At 39.9% G+C, this 26,912-nt stretch overlaps 1 protein-coding gene across 4 annotated transcripts; it reads left to right on the top strand.

Moving 5' to 3' along the window:
• The first annotated feature begins 2,901 nt into the window (after window positions 1–2,901).
• SLC26A4 (solute carrier family 26 member 4) lies at window positions 2,902–25,350 on the top strand. 4 transcript variants are annotated; one of them, XM_054178560.1, is made up of 20 exons: window positions 2,902–3,136; window positions 3,551–3,690; window positions 5,223–5,333; window positions 6,856–7,046; window positions 7,499–7,663; window positions 10,692–10,844; window positions 10,951–11,033; window positions 11,982–12,129; window positions 14,356–14,469; window positions 15,190–15,267; window positions 15,471–15,566; window positions 16,966–17,072; window positions 18,467–18,536; window positions 18,861–18,953; window positions 19,054–19,149; window positions 19,674–19,895; window positions 22,097–22,151; window positions 22,500–22,645; window positions 22,957–23,040; window positions 24,450–25,350. In XM_054178560.1, the coding sequence occupies exons 1-20, from the start codon at window positions 2,982–2,984 to the stop codon at window positions 24,471–24,473; spliced, it is 2,331 nt and encodes a 776-aa protein (XP_054034535.1). In that variant the 5' UTR covers window positions 2,902–2,981; the 3' UTR covers window positions 24,474–25,350. The 4 variants fall into 4 exon arrangements, with proteins under 4 accessions (XP_054034535.1, XP_054034534.1, XP_054034537.1 ...); XM_054178559.1 differs by lacking the exons at window positions 22,957–23,040; window positions 24,450–25,350 and having other exon boundaries at window positions 22,500–22,914; XM_054178562.1 differs by lacking the exons at window positions 22,097–22,151; window positions 22,500–22,645; window positions 22,957–23,040; window positions 24,450–25,350 and having other exon boundaries at window positions 19,589–19,812.
• The last annotated feature ends 1,562 nt before the right edge of the window (window positions 25,351–26,912 follow it).

Below are 26,912 nucleotides of genomic sequence, written 5' to 3'. Positions count from 1 at the left end.
CCTACTCACCTACAAAGAGGACCATGTTCTACATCTTACTTAGCCTTAATGACTATGAAGGAAGAAACTAAATGGACTGGGAAGATGCTAAACAACTCCTTTCTGTTTGATTTTAAGACATAGTACAGAAAAGAGACAATGTGAGATGAAGGAATAGTGGGACTGTTATTCTTCACCAGTAATAACAAATTCTTTGGCTTTGATTCTTCTCCAGCCATAATTTAGGCATTCAGAGTTAAGCACTTGGGAACAGGGCACACCAGTGATAAGAGAGCCATACTTTGTTCTCTTTCTCAAATAACTGTAAAATTCTGGTAAGTGCATGATATTACACAAATGGAGCTTTATTCTTGAAACCTCTTGTCCTCAAACATGCTTACTTCTGTCCTGCCAATAGGCATGGTCCTACAAAGTTTTCATCTGTACATCATCTACTGACAATCCTGCAGCATCTTATCACCTGGGACACTGAACCTTGAAGTTCCATTCAGGCAGATGTGCTGCAGTAAAACTTGGTAGGAGCACGAGTTACAGTCAGTTCAGGTTCTTCTGACTACAGTCTTCCTGTGTTAATTGCCATGTTCAGTATGACTTTTTTCTTATTGATACCACCCACTTCTCTTCTAAAATCATAGTTATATGAATGATAAGATTTTTGTGAATATTCTAGGAGAAAACAGTATATTGTGAACATCTAGTTCTGAGTTCCTGCAAATGTTACGGTTTTTATTCTTTAGTGGTTAACCTAGAAGCCATTATACATTCTGGAGTCATTTCATTGTCGTTTAATAATTTTAGAATCTAATAAAATGTTACCACAACAGTTTTTCAAAGTTAGGTTTCAAAATCACTTTTCATGCTACACCATTTTTATCACGAGTAGATTCTAACTCAACAGATTACTCAGTTTTGATGCCAGCTCAGTTTTCTGTGTGTTCTGTAGTGCATGTCTAACTGAATCAAGCTACTCTTCTCATACATTAATTCCATTTCCCCATAGTATTATCTGCTAGCAAAAAAATCTGACAGCTCTCCCATTCTGGAGTGAGTAATATTTACATGACCACTTTCCTTAAACCACAAAGTCCTATCACTGTACATTAACTCTCAGCTTTAACTCTCCAGTGAGTTTCTTGTGAGGATCTACAAAACACTGGAACTCATTTTGGAGCATGCTCAGAAAAGAGCAAGGAGGCTGGTGAGGGGTTTGGAGTGGCTGATGGAGCTGGGGGTGTTTATTCTGGAGAAGGATAAGGGGAGATCTTACTGCTCTCAACAAATACCTGAAAGGAGGCTGGTGTTGGTCTCTTCTCCCAAGTAACTTGTGATAGGATGAGAGGAAATGGGTTTAAGCTGTGCTAGGGGAGGTTTTGATTGGACATTAGGAACATTTTCTTTACTGAGACAGCAGTGAGGCATTGGAACAGGCTGCACAGGGAGGTGGAGGAGTCACCCTCCCTGGAGGTGTTCAAGAAGCACATAGATGTGGTGCTTCAGGGTATGGTTTAGTGGTCATGGTAGTTAGGTTACATTTGGACTCAATGATCTTAAAGGTCTTTTCCAGCCTTAATGAGTCTATGATTTTATGAAGCTGGTTGTTTCACTGCCTGATAGAACACTGCTCAGACCAAAGCATCTCAGCGGTTTACCTGGATGTGCCTTGCAGTACAGCAGCAGGAGACACCTATTGCAGAATTAGAAAGCCTGAACAGCATTATGGTACAAAATGTACTTTCAACAAGTAGCCTTTTTCCATTTTAGGAGTGTTGGCTTCAACATCCTTGCAGTTAGGACTATACTAAAATACTCTGAAACCAAGGCCATCAAGAAATTCCACACCTGAATAGTTAATTGAAAAAATATTTCACTTGATCAGTACCCTTGGTGTGTGTCCTCAGTGCTTCTTCGATGTTAGTGGAAACACAGGCACCGATTTCTACATTTGAGAAGTCTTCCAGGGTGAAGTGGGACACATGCTTCACTTCACTCCTGCAAGATCTTTGCTGGGCTGTCCTCTGTAGAAGAGCTGCAGTGTAGCCAGCAGTACTTAGGAGTGAGGCTGAAAAACCCAACACTTCATGCCATCTTTTATCCTAAATTACAGCAGTAGCGGGGGCTGCCAAGGAGTTCACTCCTTCCAACTCTCCTTGGGCAAACTAAGAAGCTGCAGGCTCTGAACCACTTCTTCCTTCTCATGCAGCTGGATGAGCCTAGGGGGTGGTTTGGCGAGCAGATGTAGTTCATTAGGCATTTGCATCTCTTCATGGAAACAATTCCCAAAGCTTGGATCATGGGACGCATCTGGGCTTTGGAAGCTCTGGGTGGTTTCCATACAGGACAAGCAGTGCGCAGTGTAGCTAGTGCTATCCTGTACCCTCGGGCTCGTCTGGACAGAGCGTTTTGTCAGGCCGCCGTGGGGCAGATGGCTCCTCAAGCCGACTAGTGATGGGAGACAAAACCATCGGTGGGGTTCGTGGATGCAAGCACGCCGCGCAGCCGGCTCTAAAATGCAGGCCGCCCGCCCCCAGAGACGGGAAGTGCCGGGGGCAGTAGCCGCCGCGGGGTTGGGAGGGTCGCTCCGGCGAGCGCCGGCCCGGGGTAGGGCTTACGAGGGGGGCCGCCGGGGGAGGGCGGACGGAGGCGTCGCCCGGGCCAGCCTGGAGCCGGGTCTCGCTGTTTCCCTGTAAATAAAGCGCCCGGACGCGGCCGGGTGTATAAATGCCGCTGCGGCGGGGCTGGCTCGCCCTGCGCCACGGCGGAGAGCAGGAGCGGGCGCAGGTTGAGTCGGCGACAGTCGCGACGGCGGTGGGGGTGCCGCCTGAGCTGCAGCTTCAGGACGCGGACAGCTCTGCGCCGCGGGGCCGAGCCGCTCTTGGCGCTGAGGCGCGGCTGGCGGCGGGGGTAGCCGGCGGCGCGGGCGGGAAACCGCCAGGGGGTGCCGGCGCGGGCGCCGCTCGGTGCCCTCCGCCTCAAGTGGGGCCATGGCAGCGGGCGAACGGACGGAGGAGCCGCTGGCGGAGCTCAGCCACTACGTGGTGGCACGGCCCATCTACAGCGAGGCGGGCTTCCAGGAGGAGAACGAGCGGCGGCCGCCTCTGCCGCCCACGCTCCGCGAGCGCGCACAAGCCGCCTTCAGGTGGGTAGCGACGCCCGCGGGGGGCTACGGCTACGGTGCCGTCGGGCGCTGGGAATAGGGCGCGTCGGGCCCGCGGGGTGAGGGGAGCTGGCGGCCGAGAGACGCGCCGCCCCGGCGCCCATAAACTCCACCTGCCGAGGAATAAAGTGGCCGAAACTACGCCAGTTTATGTGTAGACCAGTCTTGGCTTCCCTTCATACGGAAGCGCGTGGATGCAGCTGCCCATAGGGTGCCTCCTTCAGGAGACGGCACTTCTGACACCAGTGCATGTCCCATTGCTGTCTGGAAGACACGACTGTGCCAATCTCTGCCGTTTAAAATGTGTGTTATCCCCAGCATTCTGCCAGCTTGGAGCTGTTTGGAACTTACCAGTTGCAGCCCCGTGGAGTATGTTCAGCGCTTGTTTTCTTGCAGATGTTCAAGGAAAAGGGCATTTCAGGTTGCCAAGTCCTTTCTGCCCATCATGGAGTGGCTGCCCAACTACAGAGTGAAGGAGTGGCTGGTCAGCGATATCATCTCTGGGGTCAGCACTGGCCTTGTAGCCACCTTGCAAGGTAAAGCCAGCCTTTACGTCCACCCTCCCTTCTCCAGGACATCTCTCTAAGGGAGACAGCTGAACACAGGGGTGTTACGCAGATGGAATTACATATCTAAGACTTGTTATTTAATACTAGATATTGGGTTTTATTTTTCAATAAATAATTGATGGTTTCAGTGTATTCATTTTTTTTCTATGCTTGGCTAGAAGACTTAAATTTCCTTTGATGTGCTACCTTCAAGATGTATTTAACTTTTTTCCCCCAAGCCTTTTACTCAAGGGGTATTAATTTTGATATTTAAAATTTTAATTACATTGTGATAAATCAAACAGGTCATGTTGTGTTCCTTCTCTTTCTTCATTATCTGAGTCTATACCTTTCCAGCAGGTACCTACAGAAATCTATTTTTTTTCCCCAAAATAATGCAACCTTGCTATCCTCGTTTTAAAATTTGGCTTCTAAGATTGTTCAGGTATCTGCAGGTAGCAACTTCCAAGGAGGTGACAGCATATTTACATTAAAAAAAAAAAAGATAAATTTGATGGATACTTAAGAGTGTGGCTTGCAATACTAGATTTTTCTTATTTTTTTATTCCATTTTTTAGGAAACCAAACAACAGAAAAGTGACATAAATAAACAGAAATGAATTAAAATAAGCTAGTTATTGAAGACAAATGGCAGCTGATAAGGTCCACGTTCAAAGACAAAACTAGCTATAACCCTGAAGTGTTCTAGCATATTAATTTATTGTGTCTCAATGGCACTCTTACACTATTTTCACAATGTTTCGGGTCTAAGGGATGTTAAGATAGCAATCAACTCAGGTTTTCCTTCAGTGGAAATTGAGTATTTGCACAAAGGGGCAGAGATTCACACTGGGAACAAAGAAAGGCATTTATGCATTTCTCATTAGGCACAAGTTTTCCCTACAGTGGTGTTCCTTTGAAGTGTGCTAGGGAGGCACAGACTGTCAGAAAAAAAACCCTACATTACAAACTCTGGTTCCAGGCAGAAAGTGACTTGAGGAGTAACAGAGTGGTTTGTCCACAGCTCCACAGGAAGTCTGTATTAGTTTAAAGTTCTCTGTTGACAGTAGTGCCACAGTTACAGGATTCCCCCACCTTTTTACAAAGAAGATAGATGGACTTTTCAATATGACTTAAAACAGCTATTGTGCACTTACTATCACCCCCTCATTTATTTTTTTCCAGAGTGGCCTGATTTTCTTTCTCACTGTTAGATTCCACTTGTAAAACTGGTATTTGAAATACCATGAAGGCTGAGAGGGGATCTTATTAACGTGTATAAATATTTGAGAGGTGGGTGTCAGGATGAAGGTACCATCTCTTTCGCTGGTGCTCAGTAATAGGATTATAATAATTTACAGCTATTGATACTATTGATGCCTGCAACTGATTTACAGACAGAGCACATTCTAAATTGTGTCTGAACAAAAGGAATAAATCTTATTGAAAGTCTGCTCTAGATAATGTAATATTTTGTGGAGATATTTAAACTCTGACATTTGTATGATCTGTCATTTCAGGTTTGGCATATGCTTTGCTGGTTGCAGTTCCTGTTGGATATGGTCTCTATTCTGCCTTTTTTCCCATCTTGACATACTTTTTCCTGGGAACATCAAGGCACATCTCAGTTGGTAACTGCATGTGTTCAAGTTACAGTGAACTATCTATTACAAAATGTTAATCCTTACTTCATATTTCATACAAGATAACTCTTTTCTGAACCAAATCTGGTTGTGCTGACTATTAATATTTCTGGACTTGGGGGACTTAAGGCTTACTTCTTCACTGTACAGGCAGTTGTGCATAATAGCTAATTTCAGTCATGCCCATGCATGCTTTTTGCTTACATTTATGCTGAAGTTTAAATCTTTGGCTATACTCAATTCAAGAAATTACAAGATCAAGGCCTCAGTAGGCAGTACGAACAGACATTTTGTCTAATGGCTAAAGCTCAAGATGGCTAAAACAGCTCTTTTAGTCTTCTCTACAAGCCTTCCTTGCTGCATCCTTTTTTGATCACTATGGACAATATCATCTTCTTGCCTGTCGCGAAGACCCAGAACCTGTGTGTCCACTCCAGCCTCGTTCTAGGCCCTCACATCAAGGCTATGGGTAAACCTTGTTGATTCTTGCTGAGTACTTTCTCTAAAATATGGAAGTTACTTCTTGTCACCTTGTACATCTAGAATTCATGCTACAGCTTGAAGTATATTTTTCTTCATTCTAACAAAATACAATCTTTCCTGGTTTGTGTCTACTAAGAATAGATCAGTTTGCCCTACCACAGCTTTGGCATGATACTGTACTTTTTCATCAACATTCTTTGCTGCATCAGATACCTCTCTATGTTTTCTGCACTTTGTTAGCCTCTTCCTACCTTACCTGCATGCTCACATTTGCTATCCAAATCTGAGATGTCACCTCTACTTGGGCGGACATTCCTACTTTCTACATTATCAAACACTCCTGTTTAAGGATTTCTCCAATACTCTAATTCATGAAGTGTCTTCTAAGGTACCTGTAAGGTATCTTTCTAGAAGACATTTCAAGACCTTTTCCTTTTCTCCATAATTTTAGTAAATAACTGCAACAAATATGATTACTATTAGGTTGTGTGTTGCTGTCACAATGATCTTTGTATCTTGCCCACAGTATAGTTTCAGTCATCTTTAGCCAATGTAACACCGCACTGCACTGCTGAAAGTTGTGGTCCCAGCCCATGGTGCATGTTCCTGCCATCTCTGTGGTGTGGCATTTCTAACCATGTGTTGGTCTGTATCAGCTGAAGACTAATGATGTAAATGAATACATAAACACTGCTTTCAGCTGGATTAGTGGTATTTTCTGTCTAATTGTGGTGCTGATACAAGAGGGATGGTTGGAACATGTTACCCCTTTTTGCCTTGGTACAGCCCTGAATTGGCTTAAGGACAGCATTAAACTGCACTTGTGTCTAGAACGCTGAGTTACTTAAGGAAAAAATTGTATCTTCGTGTCATGTTTGCAGTGCCTGTGGCTCCTGACCCCCTAATACTACTTCTGTATCCTAGTTAAAATACAAAATGGATTTTCTGATATAGAGTTTGTTTGTCTAGCCTGTAAACACTTCTTTTTTATGTATATTACACTTAATGTTTCTGTTTCTCCTTACAGGACCATTCCCTGTAGTCAGTTTGATGGTGGGATCTGTTGTATTGAGCATGGCCCCAGATGATAATTTTCTCATAGATGGCAGTAATGCTACAGGGACTAACGGTACTGGGACACTGATAGACACTGAATCCAGAGATGCACAGAGAGTGCTAATTGCTAGTACCCTCACATTTCTGGTTGGAATTTTGCAGGTAAAATAGTTGGCTTGAAGACACAAGGTTGATATTGCTTTAATTTTAATGGGAGATTATAAAGTATGGAAATACTTCTAGCATAGTAAAACACAAAATTAAAAGAAAGTCATCTCAAACTCTGAAGAACTTCTTTTGGGATTATTCTTCTTATCCTGGGCAGAGTCTGGGGGCACAGACAACAGAAGACTAGGCTTGTGATTGCAGACCAAGAGACCTGCATGCAACTAACCACTAATGGTGAATATCCTGAAGCATCCTTTCACGCATTTCTTCAGGTCTCATTTATTTCATTGGATTGCATGATTTTAAGCTATACTAGGCTGCAGTGGGGGAAGATGGTCCTAATACTCTGTATCAGGAAAGAGAAAAGAACAACGCACAAGAAATCACCAAATAAAAGAGTACTTTTTTGTTGTTGAGCAAGCTGTTATTCTTCATGATTTTTCCAGGTAATATTTGGAGCCCTTCAGATTGGTTTTATTGTGAGGTACCTTGCAGATCCACTAGTTGGGGGATTCACAACTGCAGCTGCTTTTCAAGTGCTTGTGTCACAACTGAAAATAGTCTTAAATGTTTCAACTAAAAACTATAATGGTGTCCTTTCTATAATATATGTAAGTATGACCTTCTAATCCATTTTGAATTTATTCCAGAATTTTTATGGAATTGTTTATCTTTTGCTTCCTTTTCATACAGGAATGGTTCATATATATATGGTGGTAAGTAGAGGACACTCATTTAGTTTTTACTCTCATGAATATCTGCAGCTGTTCATGTATAGCTGTGGGACTCGTAAGTAGCTGCTTTTGGGGTTCTCCAGATAGGAAGTCCAGTTGCCATCTTGAAATCCTTTTCAGGCAGAGCAGTTTTTCACAAAAAATTCAAACACCATTATCTAGCAAAACTGTTCTTGAGGTTGTCACTTCTGGAGTCTACTTTCCATCACACTCCTTGCTTTCTGGTTTATTGTGGAGGATGTTTCATCGTTTCTTAACACTGTCAGGTCATGCCAAAAAAGCTCACTGATTGCAAGCCTCTTTACTCTTAAGACAGCAGTTCATTCTTGGGCATCACTATCCATTCCACACTATAGCCATACTTGTGAATATCTAAAGAAGGATGTGGATTCCCACCCTGTATCCAGGTACCTACAGGTTAGCCAAGGGGAGGCTAAATGTTGCTGTCAACTCCATTTGTTTATCTGGAGAAAACTACCAAATGGAGAAATATCTTGGCCCGATTACAGAAATACTGAATTCCTAGAGGTCTGATTCAGAAATACTGAATTCCTAGAGGTCTCATACTACAGAATAATCTTCCCCAGGAAAATTACTGAAAGTTTTGTCACTGTTTTTGGCATGAAACTATTTAGGTTCATCATATTTTAGGTCTTTCATAGCACTTCACATTAGAATAACAGATTTCTAGAGGAGTCTGTTCTGGCTGAATAAAAGAGTATTCCAGGTTTTACATGCCAATTAAGGCAACCAGACTAGCAGAAATATCTTAGACATCTAGATTAGCAATAATAGGATGAATATAACTACAATGAGCAAGGTAAAAATTAGAAAAAAATACCTGGGGAACTATTTGAAACAAACAAACAAAAGTATTATGGGCCTTTTCGGAACTAATGAAAACTCCCTCAGAACATGGAAAATGAGATGAAATAAAATATCTAATAGACCTTAAAGCAGACCTGGCAGTGTAATGGACTCACTAATCCAGCTTTTTTTCCTATTTTTTTCTGTTTTAATTTTTTATGGTTTTGAAGGTTGGTAATTTTAGTAGAAAGTATTTTTGAAAAGTAGTTGAATGGTTTTCCAGCTCCTGCAAGCCTGAGCAGAATGCTGACTTTGTAGGTTAAAGTTCAGAGCTTCTGTGTTCTTACAGGTGAGCCAAGTCAATGTGCTTGCAGATGCGTGTAGAGAAAATTGTGATTTCTGGTCTGCTCAACCAGTGACTTGCTATGTCAGCTTCAGCAAGTTTTGGATTTGTTTCAGAAGTGGTGTTTAACAGACTGTGGCACTAAGCATCCACTGTTAGCAGGGCTTACAACCTGATGTTAGGAGGTTACTGTTCCTCTGTGAAGTGGGGCAGTGCGAGAGCTGGTGAGTGAGAACAGGATCCGTGGTAAGCAGTACAAAAACCAAGAAATGGTTTCAGTCATGCAAAGAAAGGCACCTGATTTAGTGTTTCAGGAAGGCTTCTTCTTTAGCTTAGAAAGTATAGCTGATTCAACACTTCATTTCAAAACCAGAATCTTTTCAGAATGGTAGCAGTGGTAGTGCTTTGGAAACTCCCCTTGCCTTTAAACTGACAGCTTAGTATTTGGTGAGCTAACCAGGATGCAAGAAGCCTGTTTCTGATTTTTTGTTTTTTTCCCTGACTCCAGAGGAGGGCTACAAAGTTGTTCCAAAGGCTGGAACACCTCAGCTGGGTATAGGCTGAGGGAGCTGGGGTTGTTCAATTTAGAGAAGACTCTGGGGGGATGTTATAGCTGCTTTGCAGTACCTGAAGGGATCCTTACAAGAACACTGGAGAGGTACTTTTAATAAGGGTGTCTAGCAGTAGGACAAGGGGGAATGGTTTTAAGCTGAGGGAGAGTAGGTTTAGACTGGATTTTAGGAACAAGATCTTCAGTAAGAGGGTGGTGAGGCTCTGGAATAGGCTGCCCAGGGAGATATTGGATGTCACCTCCCTGGGGGTGTTCAAGGCCAGGCAGGATGAGGCCTTGAGCAGCTGAGTCTTTGAGAGGCGTTCTGCCTGTGGCAGAGAGGTTGGAGTAGATGATCTCTAAGGTCTCTCCCAACCTAAGCCATTCTGTGATTTTCTACAAGATTGTTCTGTTAAAAGCTGCTTACACTTTTCATGGAAAAATTGAATTTTCCTGGAGACAGAGGACAAGTGAGAATTACCCTGGTGCCTAGGAAGAGGACAGAGGAGTATTTGTAGTTTTTCTGTAATCAGCCCTTCATGTTTTCTCTGTACACTCATTTGCAGTAAACAATAGGACTAAGGGCATGGCAAGGATAGAGAAGGGAACTGCTTCTTGCAGCCCAGTTGTGAGATCCCCCATTGAGGGACTGAACTCTGCTGAGAAGGTTAATGTACTGTAAGGTGAGGTTTAGTACTGCGTTTCTTCACAACCTGGCGGGACTCATGTATTCATAGTCAATCTCTGGATGTCATCAGTGGAAATAAGAAACATGTAATCCACAGAGCACATGTACTGGGCAGGTAGTGAAACAGAGTTTTGCCCATAGGTTTGCCAGTTGTCTTTTGAATAGAAAAACTAAGATCTCCCTTGCTATGTGTGCAAAGTGAAGAAGCTGTAGGTCTTTCTTTCCCCACTCCCAAGAACAGGTAGAGTTAGAACACAGGCAGGGGGTTAGCTCTTCTAGCTTAGTATCAATTTCCTAAGAATCAGGAAGCAGAGGCCCACCTGCTTTTTCAGTTATGTTCACCATTAGGTCTGTTCACTGATTCTGTAGCCTGTGTTATCCTCAGGCTCCTCCAGGCCTGAGCAAAGAAGTAATATGGCTTCCTCCAAAAACCTGTATATCTGGGTCTTCTCCTGAGTATTTTTACATCCTTTAAGTGGACATGGACACGATTTATGTTGTCATTTTTATTTTTCAGACTCTTATTGAAACGTTGGAAAAAATTGGTTCCACCAACATTGCAGATCTTGTTGCTGGGCTCCTCACCATTTTTGTCTGCGTGGTAATTAAAGAAGTAAACGATCGATTCAAACACAAGATACCTATTCCTATACCAATAGAAGTTATTGTGGTAAGCAAAGGAGCATAATAAAAGCTTAGATAAAATAGATGGGGCTAGCCACAGGAGCACAAGAACCCTTTTAAAGTATTTAAACTGTTGTTCTATTTTATTACAGACAATAGTAGCCACTGGCATTTCATATGCTGCTGACTTGGAAAAAAAGTACAATGCAGGCATTGTTAAAAGCATTCCAAGAGGGTGAGTAGCTTTGTTTTCTGGGAAGTAAGTGTTACTTGAATTGGATAAAAAAGGCAGTGGTAAGAGACAAGATATAAAAGAGATACAGAGAGTTGTAACCTGGGGTTTAGAACTCAGAGATGGAGATTTCCTGAGGTTTACTTCTCACTCTGCCAGTTAAACCATGTAAATATATTGCCTAGCTTTCCTTCATCTGCAAAATGGGCTTAGGAACATCTACCTGAGTCATGAAGTTCAGCTGAGAATGTGTAGCTTGATGCTTACAAGGTGAATATATGACTATGGAAAATGTAAAACAAAAAATAAAATAAAATAAATTCTTCATAGATTTAATTTCTGTAGACCTGAGTTATCCTATTGTGGTTCATATTCATGCCAAAACTGTTACCCAAATTAATCCTGTCACTTCCATAGTCATAGGAGCAAGGATATTCAGGATTACACTGGTAGAGACTTGCACTTAGAAGATTCAGGGCACTTCACAGTAGTAACCTTCACATTCCATTTGGTATTCAGGACTTGATTAATTAAAATTTGCGGAAGCACAGTAAGGGATAAAATGTTCCTGAGATCATCTGAAGAAATAAGTTAACAATAGTATGAAGTGTCATGAATATATTTATGTAATTCAGCATACTATTCAATACATCTTTTATTCAATGCTTAAAAAAATGTACTTTTTCACTTTGCTATCAGAAGGCTAAATCTCAGTCATGCTGAGAACAATGAGAGCTTTGTTGCTGACTAATAGCATCAGGATTTGGGATATGGTGAGCTAGATAAGCATGTTCTGTATGTCAGTGGGCTGTTTCCACCTTTTTATTAACTTGAAACATTACACTTCATATTATAAGCAACCCGTATGCCTCCACCTCAAACTCCTTGACAGTTCTAGCAAGAACAGAATTTGATCAATTTGATAACACTGCTGTGTTTTCTTAATGCTAGATTTTTGCCTCCTGAGCCTCCAGATGTCAGCCTGTTTTCCCAGATGATAGCAGCCTCCTTTTCCATTGCTATAGTTGCTTACGCTATTGCAGTATCTGTGGGAAAAGTATATGCAACTAAGTACAGCTATGCTATTGATGGAAACCAGGTACGTATAATCAAAACAGTGAAGTTTAGTTCTGTTTCATGTTGGCTTCTGTAGCCAAATGAAAGAAACATCATTCCCACACATTTTTCAGACTAAAGCTGAAATCTGACAGGAGGAATTTTTCAGCTATTGGAAAGACATAGCTCAAACGGCCATATATTACCTGGCAAATTCACATAGAGATGAGCTAGATGCAATCAGTCTTCAGTATGGACTTTTCAAAATAATGAATTCCTTCAGTATTGCTTTAGTGTCTTCACTAGCTCTGGTAAGGTAATTGAATCTAATCATTGTATAGAGGAATTTTCTGATGATGTCAAGGTGACATAGCCAGCTTTAGCAGCCTACTTCCCATTTCTACTTGTAAGGCATATTTTGAGGTGTGTTGGTACAGACTGGGACAGGGGCTGGGGAGGAGAGCAATGTCACGCTATGAAGCTGCTCTGGAAGGCCTTATTTAAGCCCAGGCCACGTGCAGAATTTGTATCACTTGTCAGTTAAGGCATGATCTTAATCCTATGGAATAAATTATTCTACTTCTCAGAATGACACCAGTTATATCAATATAAATATACTTGTAGTTCTATAGCTAAGTCTTACAGCTCCACACAAATGTCCACCAGAATATGAATGTACTTTTATAACTGTCCGCTCCAAATGACTGAATTGTTTTTACCCTTAGCTTCTAAAACCACATAGGTAGAATGGTACGTGAGCTATGCACCAGCAAGCTGTTAGAGAATTCCTGCAGTTGTTCAGTGTCTTCACCAGGGTTTCCCATGGCTTTCCCATGGGTGTGGGAGAAAAATGTCAGAAAGCTTCCTTGTCTTGCATCCATGCTGGTTTTGAATTTTATCCATTGGACATAAGAGAAAATAATCTGGAAACATTGATTTGCAGTATGCAACAAAATTGTACATGCTGATCACTTTATGATATAGAGTTCATACCTGGTAGCACTTTGCTTTGAAGTAGTCAAAAATGAATTGACTTTCAGTTTAATAAATCTGAATGAATCATACTTATTCCTGGAAGTGCTTTTTCCACTGTTCTGTTGACTATGCTTTTCAGCCAGCAATAATACACTTCAAAGATACTAATTAAATATTGTAGTAGTACAATTACTTTCTGTAAAAGCCAAGTGCCTGTACTATGCTATGAATTTTGCAGATAGCAAAGGTTAAGTGCAGCCATGAATGATGGGCAAATAGTTTGCTTAAATTGGAGAAGATAGAATAATATCATAAAAGCAGGTACTAAAATAATTTTGGAGGACAGGTAAATACTATTATCTACCAGTGTTTATTTTATCTTCACAGATTCATAGATAATTAAGACTTAAAAACACTAAGAACCTACTTCTAATATTTTCTGGCAGAGTGCAGCTGTTACACAGGAATAGGCATCAATCTTCTAGCTCTGTTCTGTTTAAGAATTACTTCAAAATCCTGCTGTTGCAATTGAAGGCTATTGGAGTTTTCCCTTTGGAGAAAAGTGAGAGTGTCAACATCAATCATAAGTTATATTTTTAAAAATTTGCAGACAGTGAAAAGCTGTTGTCAATGTGTCAGCTTGGTGAAAACAACGTTTCTGTCAATTATATGGGGTTGCTCCCAAACATCTCATTTGCCAGTGGAGGAAATGGTCCAGATTCCAGAATGTAAAGTTTCCAGGGTCCTTGTCGTTTGAGCAGAACAACCGTCATCAGTAGTCATCAGCATCTGTGACCCTGGGGCAAATTAACAAGAATGTTGTGTAGGACTGAGTGTGAGTTCATTTGGATGTTGAGTGGAAAACCTCTGGCTCAATAAACTAGAAGTTTTCATTGAAACTGTATTTTATTGCAAAGTTCCTGATTTGTTCTATTAATGATGCAATGCTTCATATTACTTAGAGGCTTGTTTAACCCAGACTGTTTCACTGATTAAAATTGTTTAGGTGATGATACTTGCAAGTTAAATTTTCACTAGCCCCATTTCTTGGTGCTGTTACACCAAATCCACGTCAGGGAGGTATACCAACTTCACTGTATTGGTTTCCAGACACAGGCAGTTACACTGGCACAAGAGGTATTTGTGCAATTATTGAACAGCTATTACTAATCCATACTCTACTCAATATATTGTGCTACCTACTTCACAAACTGCTGTAGATGCTTTTGTCATTCCCTATTGCAAAATCGTCTTTAGGCATCTGTATTTACAGCACCATCCAATTATCTTTCAGGAATTTATTGCCTTTGGGGTCAGCAACATTTTTTCAGGTGCCTTTTCTTGTTTTGTTGCAACTACTGCTCTTTCAAGGACTGCCGTCCAAGAAAGTACTGGTGGAAAGACTCAGGTAAGTGCCTCTTCTTACTAGTACTGTGCAAGGGCAAATTTAATCTTGTATAAGGCACAGCTTTCACAAGGGGATGAGACCTGTCCTAAAATGATTGTGTTGCTGGCACGTGGAAAGTTTGTGCTCTGGTAGTGAGTCATTTTTGTAGCTCTGCCAGAAGAGGGCAATCACGTTGTAACTGCTATCATGAGTTACAGTAGAGGTCAGAAATCCCTCAAGCCAAATTCCCCAGAATTCAGTTCCCAGTTGAGTGACTGAGTTTGTCACTGTAGGAATTAGTATGAGGGAGGAAATCCTTGTGCAGCTCCCAGGTACTGGCCTGAGCAGCCCTGCTAGTTGTCATTCGTCATCTGCCCATGTCCTGTCTTTCTCATGTTGAGTAAACTGCTGTTCTACAGAACTACAGCTTAGCAATTTTTAGCAGTGGAGAACTACAGGCTATCCAGCAGCCCTTTTTCCAGCTGACAGGCAGACTGCTCCTGTCATCTGTCTATGCAGTGTAAGTCCTCTAAGAGCTTTTACCTTGTGTGCAGTTGTTTACCTGCTTAATTGAATTTCCTCTGTGTTAGCTGAAGTGTATAATGATGGTCCACATACACCTAAACAGGATGGCATTTTGGCAGGTCTCCTTATTTCTAAAGAAATGCAATGTGCAACTACTTATGTTAAAAAATAAGATAAAGTCTTAAAATAATTTCCTGGAAACACTGTTCTTTGCAGGTTGCGGGTATAATCTCAGCTGGGATTGTTTTGATTTCCATTGTTGCCTTGGGGAAATTGCTAGAGCCCTTACAAAAGGTACTGTACTTGTCCTCTGCAGCACAGCCACCAGCACCAGTTTGAACCAAATGCTCAACTTTAATGGGCAGGATTAATAGCCCAGTTTGAGCTATCGTAACTGATATGACGTGAAGCTCTGGTTTATAGTGTAAGATGTTAAGCACTATCTTAATATGCATCTTTGCTTCTGAATAAAACTTTGTCATTGTTTTTCTTCACAGTCTGTGTTGGCAGCTGTAGTCATAGCTAACTTGAAAGGGATGTTCATGCAAGTGTTTGATGTTCCCCGTTTGTGGAGACAGAACAAAGTAGATGCTGTAAGTAACACCTGAGTATTTTTGTCTGGTTTTCTTTTTAACTTTTAATGCCAGCCAAGTTTCTCTTAACTACCACATGAAGAGAATTTTGTACAGTTGTCATTGGAAAACTTCTATATGCATCCTTAAAACGCAGGTGCCAGTTAAAAATTCCTCATTTTAGAGTCTAGCATAGTATTTTGCTTTATCTTCTTTATTTTCTGTACCCCATAGTACGGGTGCAAATCTGGGAATTCTTGTGCAGCGATGGGTCCTTCATAGCAATTCCCATAGTTTACAGCAATCTTGTGTTGAGATTACTTGAAAATCAGAACAAAGATGGCCTGTTTTCACCTTTATCATTCTGCTTTTACCTTTTGTACAGTTTAAATGGATAAGAAAAGCCAATATTTTCTTAATTCATATGCATATATTTATGTTATTATCACATTAGCATCCCATTTGCCTGGATAATCTCAGGTAGCCTTAAAAAATGTTTTGGTTTTTTGTTGTAGCAAGACTAATCCAAACTAGAACGTGGGTTCATTTGGCACGCCGAAGGATATATGAACAGGCTTTTCATGCAAAGCACTTTAACTGTATCTCATGGTACTTGCTCATATCTCCCACTGTGTGGGAGCTTTCACTGTGGCTGTTAGGACAGGAAAAGGTTTCATGCAAAGTATTTCCTCCATACAGTCCTTATTATACACAGATTTTATAATATGTGTGTGGGCAGTACCTGTCTTAAACACATTTGAAATTATTTAATCAGTCATTTAGGAGTCTTCTTTACAGGTTAAAGATTCTACTGCTTTCATCGAGAACTGTGGGCACTCAACTTTTTGCATGATTGATTCCACTAATGTTCTGCCTGGGCAGTGATGCAGAGAGGAACTGGGTAGTCCACTTCAGTTCTTCTGCCTGAATATTCGAGTGGAGACTTTAGAGAGTGCCGTCAACCTGTTAATACGAAATACCCTCCTTGGGAGAGTTCTGAGTTGTAGATATCGCTGGAGAGACCCCTTCCCTCTCTATATGTCTGCAGGTGGAGCATCTTACAGTATTTTACATATTGGGAAACTCTTTGCAATTTCTAAAGAAAGATTAACAAAGACCACCACACTCAGAAAGAAGAACATGCAATGGTTACCCACATCCTCTTTAATGTCACCAAAGTAACTTCATCCATGAAAAGTGTTGTTATGTTAAAAAAAATTATTTCAAAAAAAGCTGTGTATGCCTAATAACATAGTGATAGAAGCATCTTGAAGGAAGTCAGGTAATTGTCAGTATGCTATGGACATCTCTAAAGTGAAATTCTTCTGCTAATCACATTGTCTGGTCTAGTGATTGTTTAGCTTGAGCAGGAGTTACACATTATAGTGAAGAGACTTTACATTTATTATTTTCTCTCCAGATGATCTGGGTTTTTACCTGTGTAGCATCCATCATTCTGGGACTTGATTTGGGATTACTTGCTGGCCTTTTATTTGGATTGCTGACAGTTGTGCTGAGAGTTCAGTTGTAAGTAACACAGGATCAGAAATAATTGTAAGTGTTATAACATGAGAAAGGAAGAAATTATGGTGAAAAGCAAGCTGATTTGTGGTAGAAAATCTACTTGGGTTTACAAAAATTTTGAAATGGAAAAAATCTCTTAAAAACACAACCCACTGTGTGCTATCATTTAATTACACTGATAAAATAGAAGCTTCGTTGTTCTATCATAATTTATTGATATCCTGCTGGGTACTCTGGTGATACTTGTCCAGTACTGATACGTGCTGTTTATGCACCCATATAGCTACATAGATATAGATATAGATATAGATATAGATATAGATATAGATATAGATATAGATATAGATATAGATATAGATACCTCCATATAGTTCTGGAAAGGAGCAGGAACATTCCAAGTCAGATATACAAGTCAAATATAAAAAGATGTATGAATGGCATCTGCAATTAATTGATCAGTATAGAAACTCTTGTCATACTTACTGCTTATACAAAATAGTGTATGCCTGTGAAAGAAGAGGATCAGGATAGACAAAATTTTGTGCTTCGAGCCAATTATTGCTGCTCAAAGACTATATGGTAGTGGATGCTGAGAAAAGGTGACTTTACAGAAGCTTGTTTGTCCACCTTGTTACTTTTAATTGATATTTTCTCTGAAAGTAAAACATGATACTGTTCCTTCAGCCTAGAGTCCAGAGATTATGGTTGCTAGCAATACCAGTGAATAGTTTCACTGTCAGCAAATGCATAAAACCACAGAATATTAGATTATAAAAATTGGAGATTGAAGATCCTGAGCAGAGATTCCCAATTTCAAGTCAGTTTTGTGAAATCAAAAGATAAAACAGAGATTAGGCTTTACAAACTTCAAAACTATTTGCTTTAACTGTTAAAAGTATATATGGAGACTGCAAAATATTTTGGCTTTGCTATTGGCTGAAATAAAGATTTAAATGGTTGGACAAAAAGTTTCAAGCAATCTGAAAAGCATGTTAATGTATTGTTTCAGTTGATTTGAAACAAAAAAAAAGTGATTAATTTCTTCTAGAGTGAAAAACTGGTTTTGCTTTCAAATCAAACTAGTCTGCTTGTAAAACATTTTCCTGGTTTGGGGAACAAATAGAACAAGTTATTAATTTAGCTTTACATAAAAATGGTGCAGCAAGTAGGCTGAGACCAAAGTACCTTGTCTTTAGAAATGACCATTCACTACAAACTGCTAAAAGGTGCTTGCTAAATGACACAAAACTGATGCAACACTTCTACAGCGAGGCTGTTTGGCTGAACAGAGCAGACTACAAGAGTCTATGACAGTTAGTATGTATCAATCTTTTTGATTCTGCAAATGCCCAAGTATGATGTTTATCTTAACTGTCTTGTCTTTTTGTTTCTGTTAGTCCTTCATGGGGTGGCTTTGGAAACATTCCTGGCACAGACATCTACAAGAAGGTCAAGGACTACCAAAATGTAAGTAATTGCTGAGCTGTTTCCCTTCAGCCTTCAAGGCAGTGTTAAGACAGTTGTGCCTTGCATGTTGTGGACAACCTGAATTTGGAAGTGGTGTGCTCAAAGATAACAAGTTTCAGTATTGAATTCCTTATCTTGATGGTTGGTCCATATTGCATGCTGGGGATCTAAGCTTATAGAATACAAATCATCTCAATTATCAGCAAAGATACAGCATTTTTTTTTGTGAATTAGGCAAGTTGCTGAACTGTTGAAAGAGTTAAATTGCTTTTTATTAGCCATAATGTGGTTGCTGTAGCTAAACCTGACATTCTTTGGCAACAGGTTATAGAACCAGAAGGTGTGAAGATTCTCAAGTTTTCAAGTCCAATTTTTTATGCTAACATTGATGGACTAAAAAGCAGCCTCAAATCCACAGTAAGTGATATGTGATGATAATGGATGCTTAACTGTCTTTAAGATTTCCTCAGAATTATATCTAGGTAAAGTAAAAACGATTGTGACCATTTTTCTGTAGGTGGGATTTGATGCAGTCAAGGTATATAATAAGAGGCTCAAAGCACTGAGGAAGATACAAAAGCTAATCAAGAAGGGGAAATTGAAAGCTACAAAGGTAAACGTGGAGGTTTTTTTTGTTCTCCTTTTTTTTTTCTTTCTATTCTTAATCAAAGGATTACTTTTAGGACTTACTACTTTGGATTTACTTATGAGTTCCTCTGTATTCATCTTTAAAATAAAGATGGATAAACAACCTGGCAGGCCAGGCGCCTGGGAACATCAGACCTGGCAGGGAACGGAGTAATCAGCCTGGCACCCAGGAAACTTGAGGCTTATAGGGAGGGGAGGAAGAAATGGGTTTGGTTTGTCTACTTGGTTCACAGGACCTCTCAGGCCTGAGAAAAAGGGGAAAGGAAACAAATACATGACCTTCTTGATCACAGAGAATGGCTGCTTGCCTTATAAAATGACATTAATTATGCTAACCACATTACCTGGGGTCGGGTTTAGGGGGTACTGATCACTATTATAATTCTTGTTCATTCCTGACACAGAAGTTATCACAGGAAAGTATTTCCTGTAACAAAAAAACATTCTCCACAATTACATGCTACGTCCCTTATATTATCTGCACATTAGAATGGTATCATCAGTGAGCCTGGTATTAATAATGAAGTTTTTGAGACTGATGAGGAGCCTGAAGACAATGAATTTCCCACCAAAGAAGTAGAGATCCAAGTGGACTGGAATTCAGAACTCCCATTCAAAGTAAACATACCCAAGGTGCCCATCCACAGTCTCATTCTTGATTTTGGAGCAGTAACCTTCTTGGATATCGTAGCTGTGAGATCAATAAAAACGGTAAGAACACTTTTTTTCTGGTGTTACATGAATATGTAACTAGTCCATAGTATGTAAATCAAGACCTGTTGACTGAAGTTAATTTCTGAGTTAAAGTCTGTTGTTGAAAAATTTACACAGCAAGAGGTAGAATTTTGGGGTGTGCATATTTTAGGTGGGGGGGAAAAAGCATTTAAAGAACAATATGAAAGTTGCATGGTCAAGTAATTTAAAATTAGAATGCAAAATGTGGTCCCCTTGTATGCATGTGTTATGAAACAGCTACATATATTCTTTCCACATGCATACTGCTTTAATCTGGACATAGGATGATGTTCAGTCAACACAGAGGTAGTAAAAAACTCATCTTACTATCACTTCAGTCTTTAGCCACAATATTGATTATTTATTCATTCCATATTCTTTAGATTATGAAGGAAGGAAGTGTGATTAATTTCCTCACAGGGTTTTCTCTGGCTAATATCAGAGAATTCCATCAATATTCATTGATGCATCTTCGAACATTACACTACGTAATAAGGAGATAATACTCCTAGTTTAGGGAGAACAAAATGAAGACATTTTTATGGTGCCCCTTTACATGTGTGAAGGACCTGACTCTTCAGTCCTTAAGTCTTTTATGAAACTTGATATGTTCAGGTTGTTGCTTTCACTAACTTCATTTTGCTGTTGGGACTTCGTAGCCTACCTTTGAGCCGTATCTTAGACTGCCAAGATTCTAGTTTATCACTGAACATATGGGGATGGAATTAGCAGTCACCTCTGAAAATAACATGATAAGAAGTGCCTGCCACTAGGGAGCCAGGGAGTCTAGTCTCCCACCTTTTAACTAACTGAAATGAAATAAAAAAATAGCTCTGTGCTTTGCTTCGGCATTCTGCCTAGTCCTAGTTTCAATTCAGTTCTGGCTTTTGACACAATGGAGATACTGGGTCTGCAGACATGCCTCCCTCTTTCCATATGCAGCTTTTTTTTCCCAAGAGTAAGTCCATCCAGAACACTGCATGAAGGAAAAAATCTGTGTGGAAAAAAAACATGTGCCAATGAAAGATTTTATCATATTACACACATATGAGGAGAAATGAGGCTTGCTCAGAGCCATGTTGTTTTCACTTGAAGAGGATTTTCACCTGGGGAGGAACAACACCATGTACTAGTACAATTAGGGGTGCACCTGCTTGAAAACAGCAACTTGGAGTCCTCGTGGACAGTAAGTTATCCATGGCACGGCACGGCACTGTGCCCTTGTGGCCAAGAAGGCCAATGATAATCCTGAAGAGTTTGTCGAGTGGGTCAAAGGAGGATTTCCTTCCCCTCTACTCTGCCCTGGTGAGACCACATCTGGAGTATTGTGTCCAGTTCTGGGCTCCCCAGCTCAAGAGGCATAGGACAGGGAAATACTAGAGTGTTCAACAGAAGGCTGCGAGGATGGTTAAGGGACTGGAACATCTGTCTGATGAAGAAAAGCTGAGACACCTGAGGCTGTTTAACCTGGAGAAGACTGAGAGGGTAACTTAGTAACATTTACAAATAGCTGAAAGGTAGGTGTCAAAAAGAAGGGGCCAGTCTCTCTTCAGTAGTGTCCTGTGATGGGACAAAGAGCAGAGTGTTGGAACTGACCCACCAGCTGAGTTAAACCACAACGGTAAAAAATGGAACATGGGAACTTTCACCTCAACATGAGGAAAAACTTTTCTACTGTGAGGGTGATGGAGCACTGGAACAGGCTGCCCTGAAAGGTTGTGGAGTCTCCTTCTCTGGAGACTTTCCAAACCCTCCTGGACACATTCCTATGTGGCCTGCCCTAGGTAATTCTGCTTTGGCAGGGAGGTTGGATTAGGTCTTTCATGGTCCCTTCCAAACCTTATGATTCTGTGACATGATTGTTCATATTATGAGAACAGAATGAGAACCTTAATAGGCAGCAGTGTTTGTATGTGTAAAATGATAATTCTGCTTACATAGTTGAAGACAGACCAGCTCAGCAACCAGGTACTTAACTACTGGATCTTTAAGTACAGCAAGATACAGCAGTTCCTTATTTATGATGAATAAACAACACATACAATTTGGAATAAAGACACTCAGAAATAAATTAAGTGTGTGCCTATACATTACATATATAGACATGGATGCACAATTGTATTTTCTCCTTACAGACCTTATTTATGTCTTTGTTTGAAAACTTCTTTTTTTTTCAGATAATTAGAGAGTTTGAGAGAATTGATGTGAGAGTGTACTTTGCTTCATATCAAGGTAAACATCCAAATACTTCTGCTACTGCTCATGCAAATAACAAAGCAAAGACAAGAAGGGATGAGATCTCTATATGTGTCTATGGGAGCATTTGTTCTAAGAAAAATGTGATAACCATGTGATAACCACTCTGATGACCATGGTGGGCTGCAGTGGGACACAAAGAATGCTGGGGTTCAAATAAAATATGGAAAGTAAAAGCCAAGACAAAGCTATGATTGATTGATTGATTGATTGATTGATCAATTTGGCTGTACGTTTGATTTCTGATAGCTACAACCATGTATTTTTACATTTATTTCTTAAATTCAGATTGTAAATAACATGTTATGACTTTCTTTTATTCAGACAACCTTATATCTCAACTGGAACAGAGTGCCTTCTTTGATGATACTGTCAGAAAAGATATATTCTTCTTGACTGTCCATGATGCTGTGCTCTATATAAGGAATCAAATGACATACAATGACAACCAGGACCCCATCTTTGAGAAGGTAGAGCTATCCAGCAGTACATTTCCCTTTCCTCTGTCATGTAGCATTCATTCTTGCAATTTCCATCGCAGCATGGTACATTCAGAGGTTAGCATACTGACAAAGCCATGCTGCAGTTTAGAGATTGATTCTGCCTGTGTAAAAGCCTTGACTAGTTACATAAGGACTCTCTGCTGAACTGAAGCATCAGATTTGTCAAAGAACAGACTCTTTTGAGTTGTGAAAGTTATATTAAGGTCCTTCAGAGTAATAAAACAATTTCAATGATACAATGTGTAACTCATCATGTTTCTTAATTTCTTTTTATGAAGATTTCACTCATGCAGGATTCTAAAGAACCCATAGAATTCACAGAAACAAACCATCCCGATGATGAATTTGATGTTCAGGAAGAGGTAAACACTTTAGAACTGAATGTGTCTTATTACTTACAGAATACTGCTAGCACAGTGGATGAACTGAGCCTTCAACATCCATAATAAATCCTTTTCCTTCTCCATGATTAAATGCTTTCCTTGGGCACTTGGATGTCAGTGCTTAGTGGAAGTCAAGGTTTTTTTGAGATGTGGTAGATTGTACATGCACAAGCATCTCCTGATCTCTGTTTCTTTAGGACTACTTTTGCCTTATAGAGGTATGAGTTAGATGCCTAGTTTAATTGCCTAAAACTTGGTGGGGTTTGAGGCACACTCCTCATTACAACACAGCAGCATCTTCTTGCCAAGTCTAAACATTTTGCAGTAAACTGTAGCAAGGTAGTGTACTGAATGTAACTAACATGCAACAAAGCAAGTCCATTAATCAATACCACAGCATTTTGTACTGAAGTAGCACTTACTGCTTTAATAACAGTGCATCACACAGTTCACTTACTCAGAAAATAGGAGATCGGCCTAACTGCCATTTTATTGTCCAAAATGAATTAAATTAGTGATGCATCAACACCTTTGAAGTATTACAACATCCATGTAGGTAAAAGCATGATTATTATGTGCCCTTCTTGTTGTGGTACTAGTCAGAACTCTGTTTTTACTTGCCTCTCTAAAATGGAGTAGTGCCCTGTGCTCCTCTGGAGTCTGTGCTCCAGCCACAGGAATGCTGTGACCCTTCTCTCTGTCATGCTTTAACAAAATGCTGTATCAAGGTTGCTGCTTGTGGGAGATGTAGATGTCCCTAGAGAGGAGTCAGTAAGAGGAGGTTGTGGGTGAGGAGAGGTTCTTAGCATCACCCTGCGTTGTAGTTTCTACCATAGTATGATGCCCTATAGGAAAAGGTAAGGTTAGCTGGGAAAACATATTCATGAGAGGAGAATCTGAGACCCTAAGCAAAAGCCTCTCATACTTCATCAAGGCTTGGTAAATAGATTGTGATATTTACTATTCCTGATGAACCCAGTCCTTTTGTAGTTGATATTATTGGAAGAGACCAAGCTATTGGCAAAAGCAAGCCAAGAAGATCTAAATTTTATTTCTATTCACAGGATTGCTTAGATATTTGTATTACTGTAAATTAGAAAATAAGCTAGACACAAAACTACCCATCCAAGGTCAAAGAGTATTCTGACAGGCTTCTGTCCTCCACCTTCGTAGTCAAACTTTGAAGGCGAGAGCTAAGAACCAATGCAGATTGAAGTCAGAGGGTAGCTGCCTCAGCACACATACTTTCTCTGAACTTTCTCTGGGGCCAGGTTGAATTTGATAGTTTTTAGTTAACAGATACACAGACATTTTATATTCTCAAGAATTGTGTACTCAGAACTAACCATGGCCTGTTTCTCTCCACCTTTTCAAAACCATTTCACTAGGCTATGCGCAGACTTGCTTCATGAAGATGGACTGCTGGTGCTGTCCCATCTGTGAACTCAACAATATTTATGCACCAGTACTATATAAGCATTTTCTGGAATGAAACAAATCTTTGCACTTGAGGAAAACTCTGATTGTTTGTCTGAATGATGCAGATCTCTAGAAATCTCTAAATTTTAGTTAACGTTATCCTGCAAATATTCTGGACTTTGATTCAGCAAGCACTTTCTGATGCAATACACTGATTTAAAAAGATCAGAAGATTGTTACAAAAGATGTATTCAGTTATGGGACTATTGAAGCAGAAGGTGTATTACACTGCTTTATCAGTGTATACAGGATGAAAAGTTGCTTTATAGTCTGCCCAGGAGAGTGGAAGAGACCAAAATCTTTGGATGGCAACCCTTTTTTTTCCAGTCTGTATTTGTAGTGAGTGGGCAGGAGTAGTAGGTAGCCAAGGCTATGCAATTCTTCAACACTAGTGTAAGTGTACATGCCGAAAAGTCTTAGATAGTGTGTCCTGACTGGTTTTTACCAAGCAATTACTTAAATTGCTCCAGGCTGTTAGATAACTGAAATGGGTGACAGGTGAAACAGTCACATGAACAGCAAATACTGAGCCTTCAATAGGATGAATTTCAGTAGAAAAGGCCCTTGGATATGGGTTCATTAGTTCTCTACTAATCCCACTGTAGCAAACGATGCACTACTATTAATGATCATCCCTTAAATGACACACAGAAGATTATTTTGTCTAGGGTACATACCTTTCATCAAGAGTTATAACATTGCATAAATTATATTAACAATAACATTAGCCTCCAAATACATAATGAAACCTATAGAGCAGGCTGCTACTGAGTACAAGGAAGTAATTCAGAATGTGACCTACTATAGAGGTTTGGGTTGGTTTTTTGGGTTTTGTTTGGTTGGTTTGTTTTGTTGGTTTTGTGGGTTGTTTTTGTTTGTTTGTTTGTTTTAAATGGAATATAGGAGTTTATTTAGTTTAATTAGTAGTTATATTTTTATATATAATAATTTTTCTTCTAATATTCTACAACAGACTGCTGCTGTTCTTTTACATTTGACAGTCCAAAAAATAAAGGATTTGACCTAAAGCAAGACTTTAATCCTTACTTTAGGACTATATAAAATAGATAGGAAATCACTGTTCTTACATTCCATGATGAGGAAATGTGTTTTGGTGGAGAATGGACTTGTGCCTTAAATTTTTTAGCACTACACTGATTTCTTTTAATGGGAAAAAATCCATGGTGGTGGAACAGACAGTAACAAAAGTGTAAGAATGTCCAAGTATAAAATACCCTAAAGCTTCACAGTGTGGGATAATTAGCTTCAGTATGTTCACATATGTAAGTCTCATTATTTGATTACATCAAAGAAATTTTCCTGTATCATGCTGCACAGAGTTTTTTGCTGCAAGTAATGTCAGTGGAAAATCTCAGGTGAAAAGCTAAGCACTGAATTGCGCTGCCCTAAAGACCTGAATGAACTCCATCAAAACCGGTGGAAAAAATCCTGTAACCTACAGTCAGTTGGACAGTATCTTACACAGTAGGTAGCAGCACCAGACTGAGTTTTTTTTCTCCGATTAAGGCAAAAACTTCATTCCTTATGATAGTCAGTGAAGTTTCTCATTTCAGATGCAATATAGGCTTGAGCCAAGCCAGCAAAACTACAGAGCTGTATTTACAAACAGCCATGTGCCATTTGTATGCTAGACTGGCACCTCCACAAGGTGAGAATGAGGCATGTGTTTAATCAGCAAGTCAGGCTTATCTGCGCCCCCTCAGACAAAAGCATTAATTTCAATTTATGCTAAGGCTTAAGCTCAGGCTGTGGTCTGACGATTCATGCTTTTAGTGTTGTCCTCAGTTCTCTGTCATTTGCCAGCCTCATGCAGGAGGTTGGCACCCACGTTACTGACAACTTTCCTATCAGGCCAAGGCCCCAGCTTATATTAATCTGAATATAAGGCACTGTTGCAAGTAACTTGCTTCTCAGAAGCTGTATTGTTTTTCTAAAGTGGATGTGCCTTTCATGTAAAAAGTAAAATATTCTACCTAGGACTGATAAGTGAGCAGTAAGCTAATTTTTATGCGTAACACATACTGTGGAAAAGATGGTATAAAAATGACAGCAGTGCAATTAATTTTTTCCTCAAAAGAACATCTGCACTGTGAAGTTTGAGTTTCTAACTTGACAGAAATGTGGGCTTTCATTTATTTTTTTACTTTTTCTAATTCTTGCCCATGCAGATACTTAGAAAAAGCGATTGAACATTCAACAGGCTCCCAGTTTCCTTCCTCAATGATGTTTAATTAATTCTGATAAAATATGATGCAATGCACTGATTTTTGGCTCTCATATTTCTTCAAGACGTGGTTGTATTTGTCCTTAAATGAGTATAAAATACACAATTTTTCCAGAATGAAAAAAAA

The sequence above is a fragment of the Dryobates pubescens genome, chromosome Z (assembly GCF_014839835.1).
Source record: "Dryobates pubescens isolate bDryPub1 chromosome Z, bDryPub1.pri, whole genome shotgun sequence".
Taxonomy (NCBI): domain Eukaryota; kingdom Metazoa; phylum Chordata; class Aves; order Piciformes; family Picidae; genus Dryobates; species Dryobates pubescens.
Note: the sequence above shows the minus strand (reverse complement) of the source record. Positions and strands in the feature narration are given on the sequence as shown.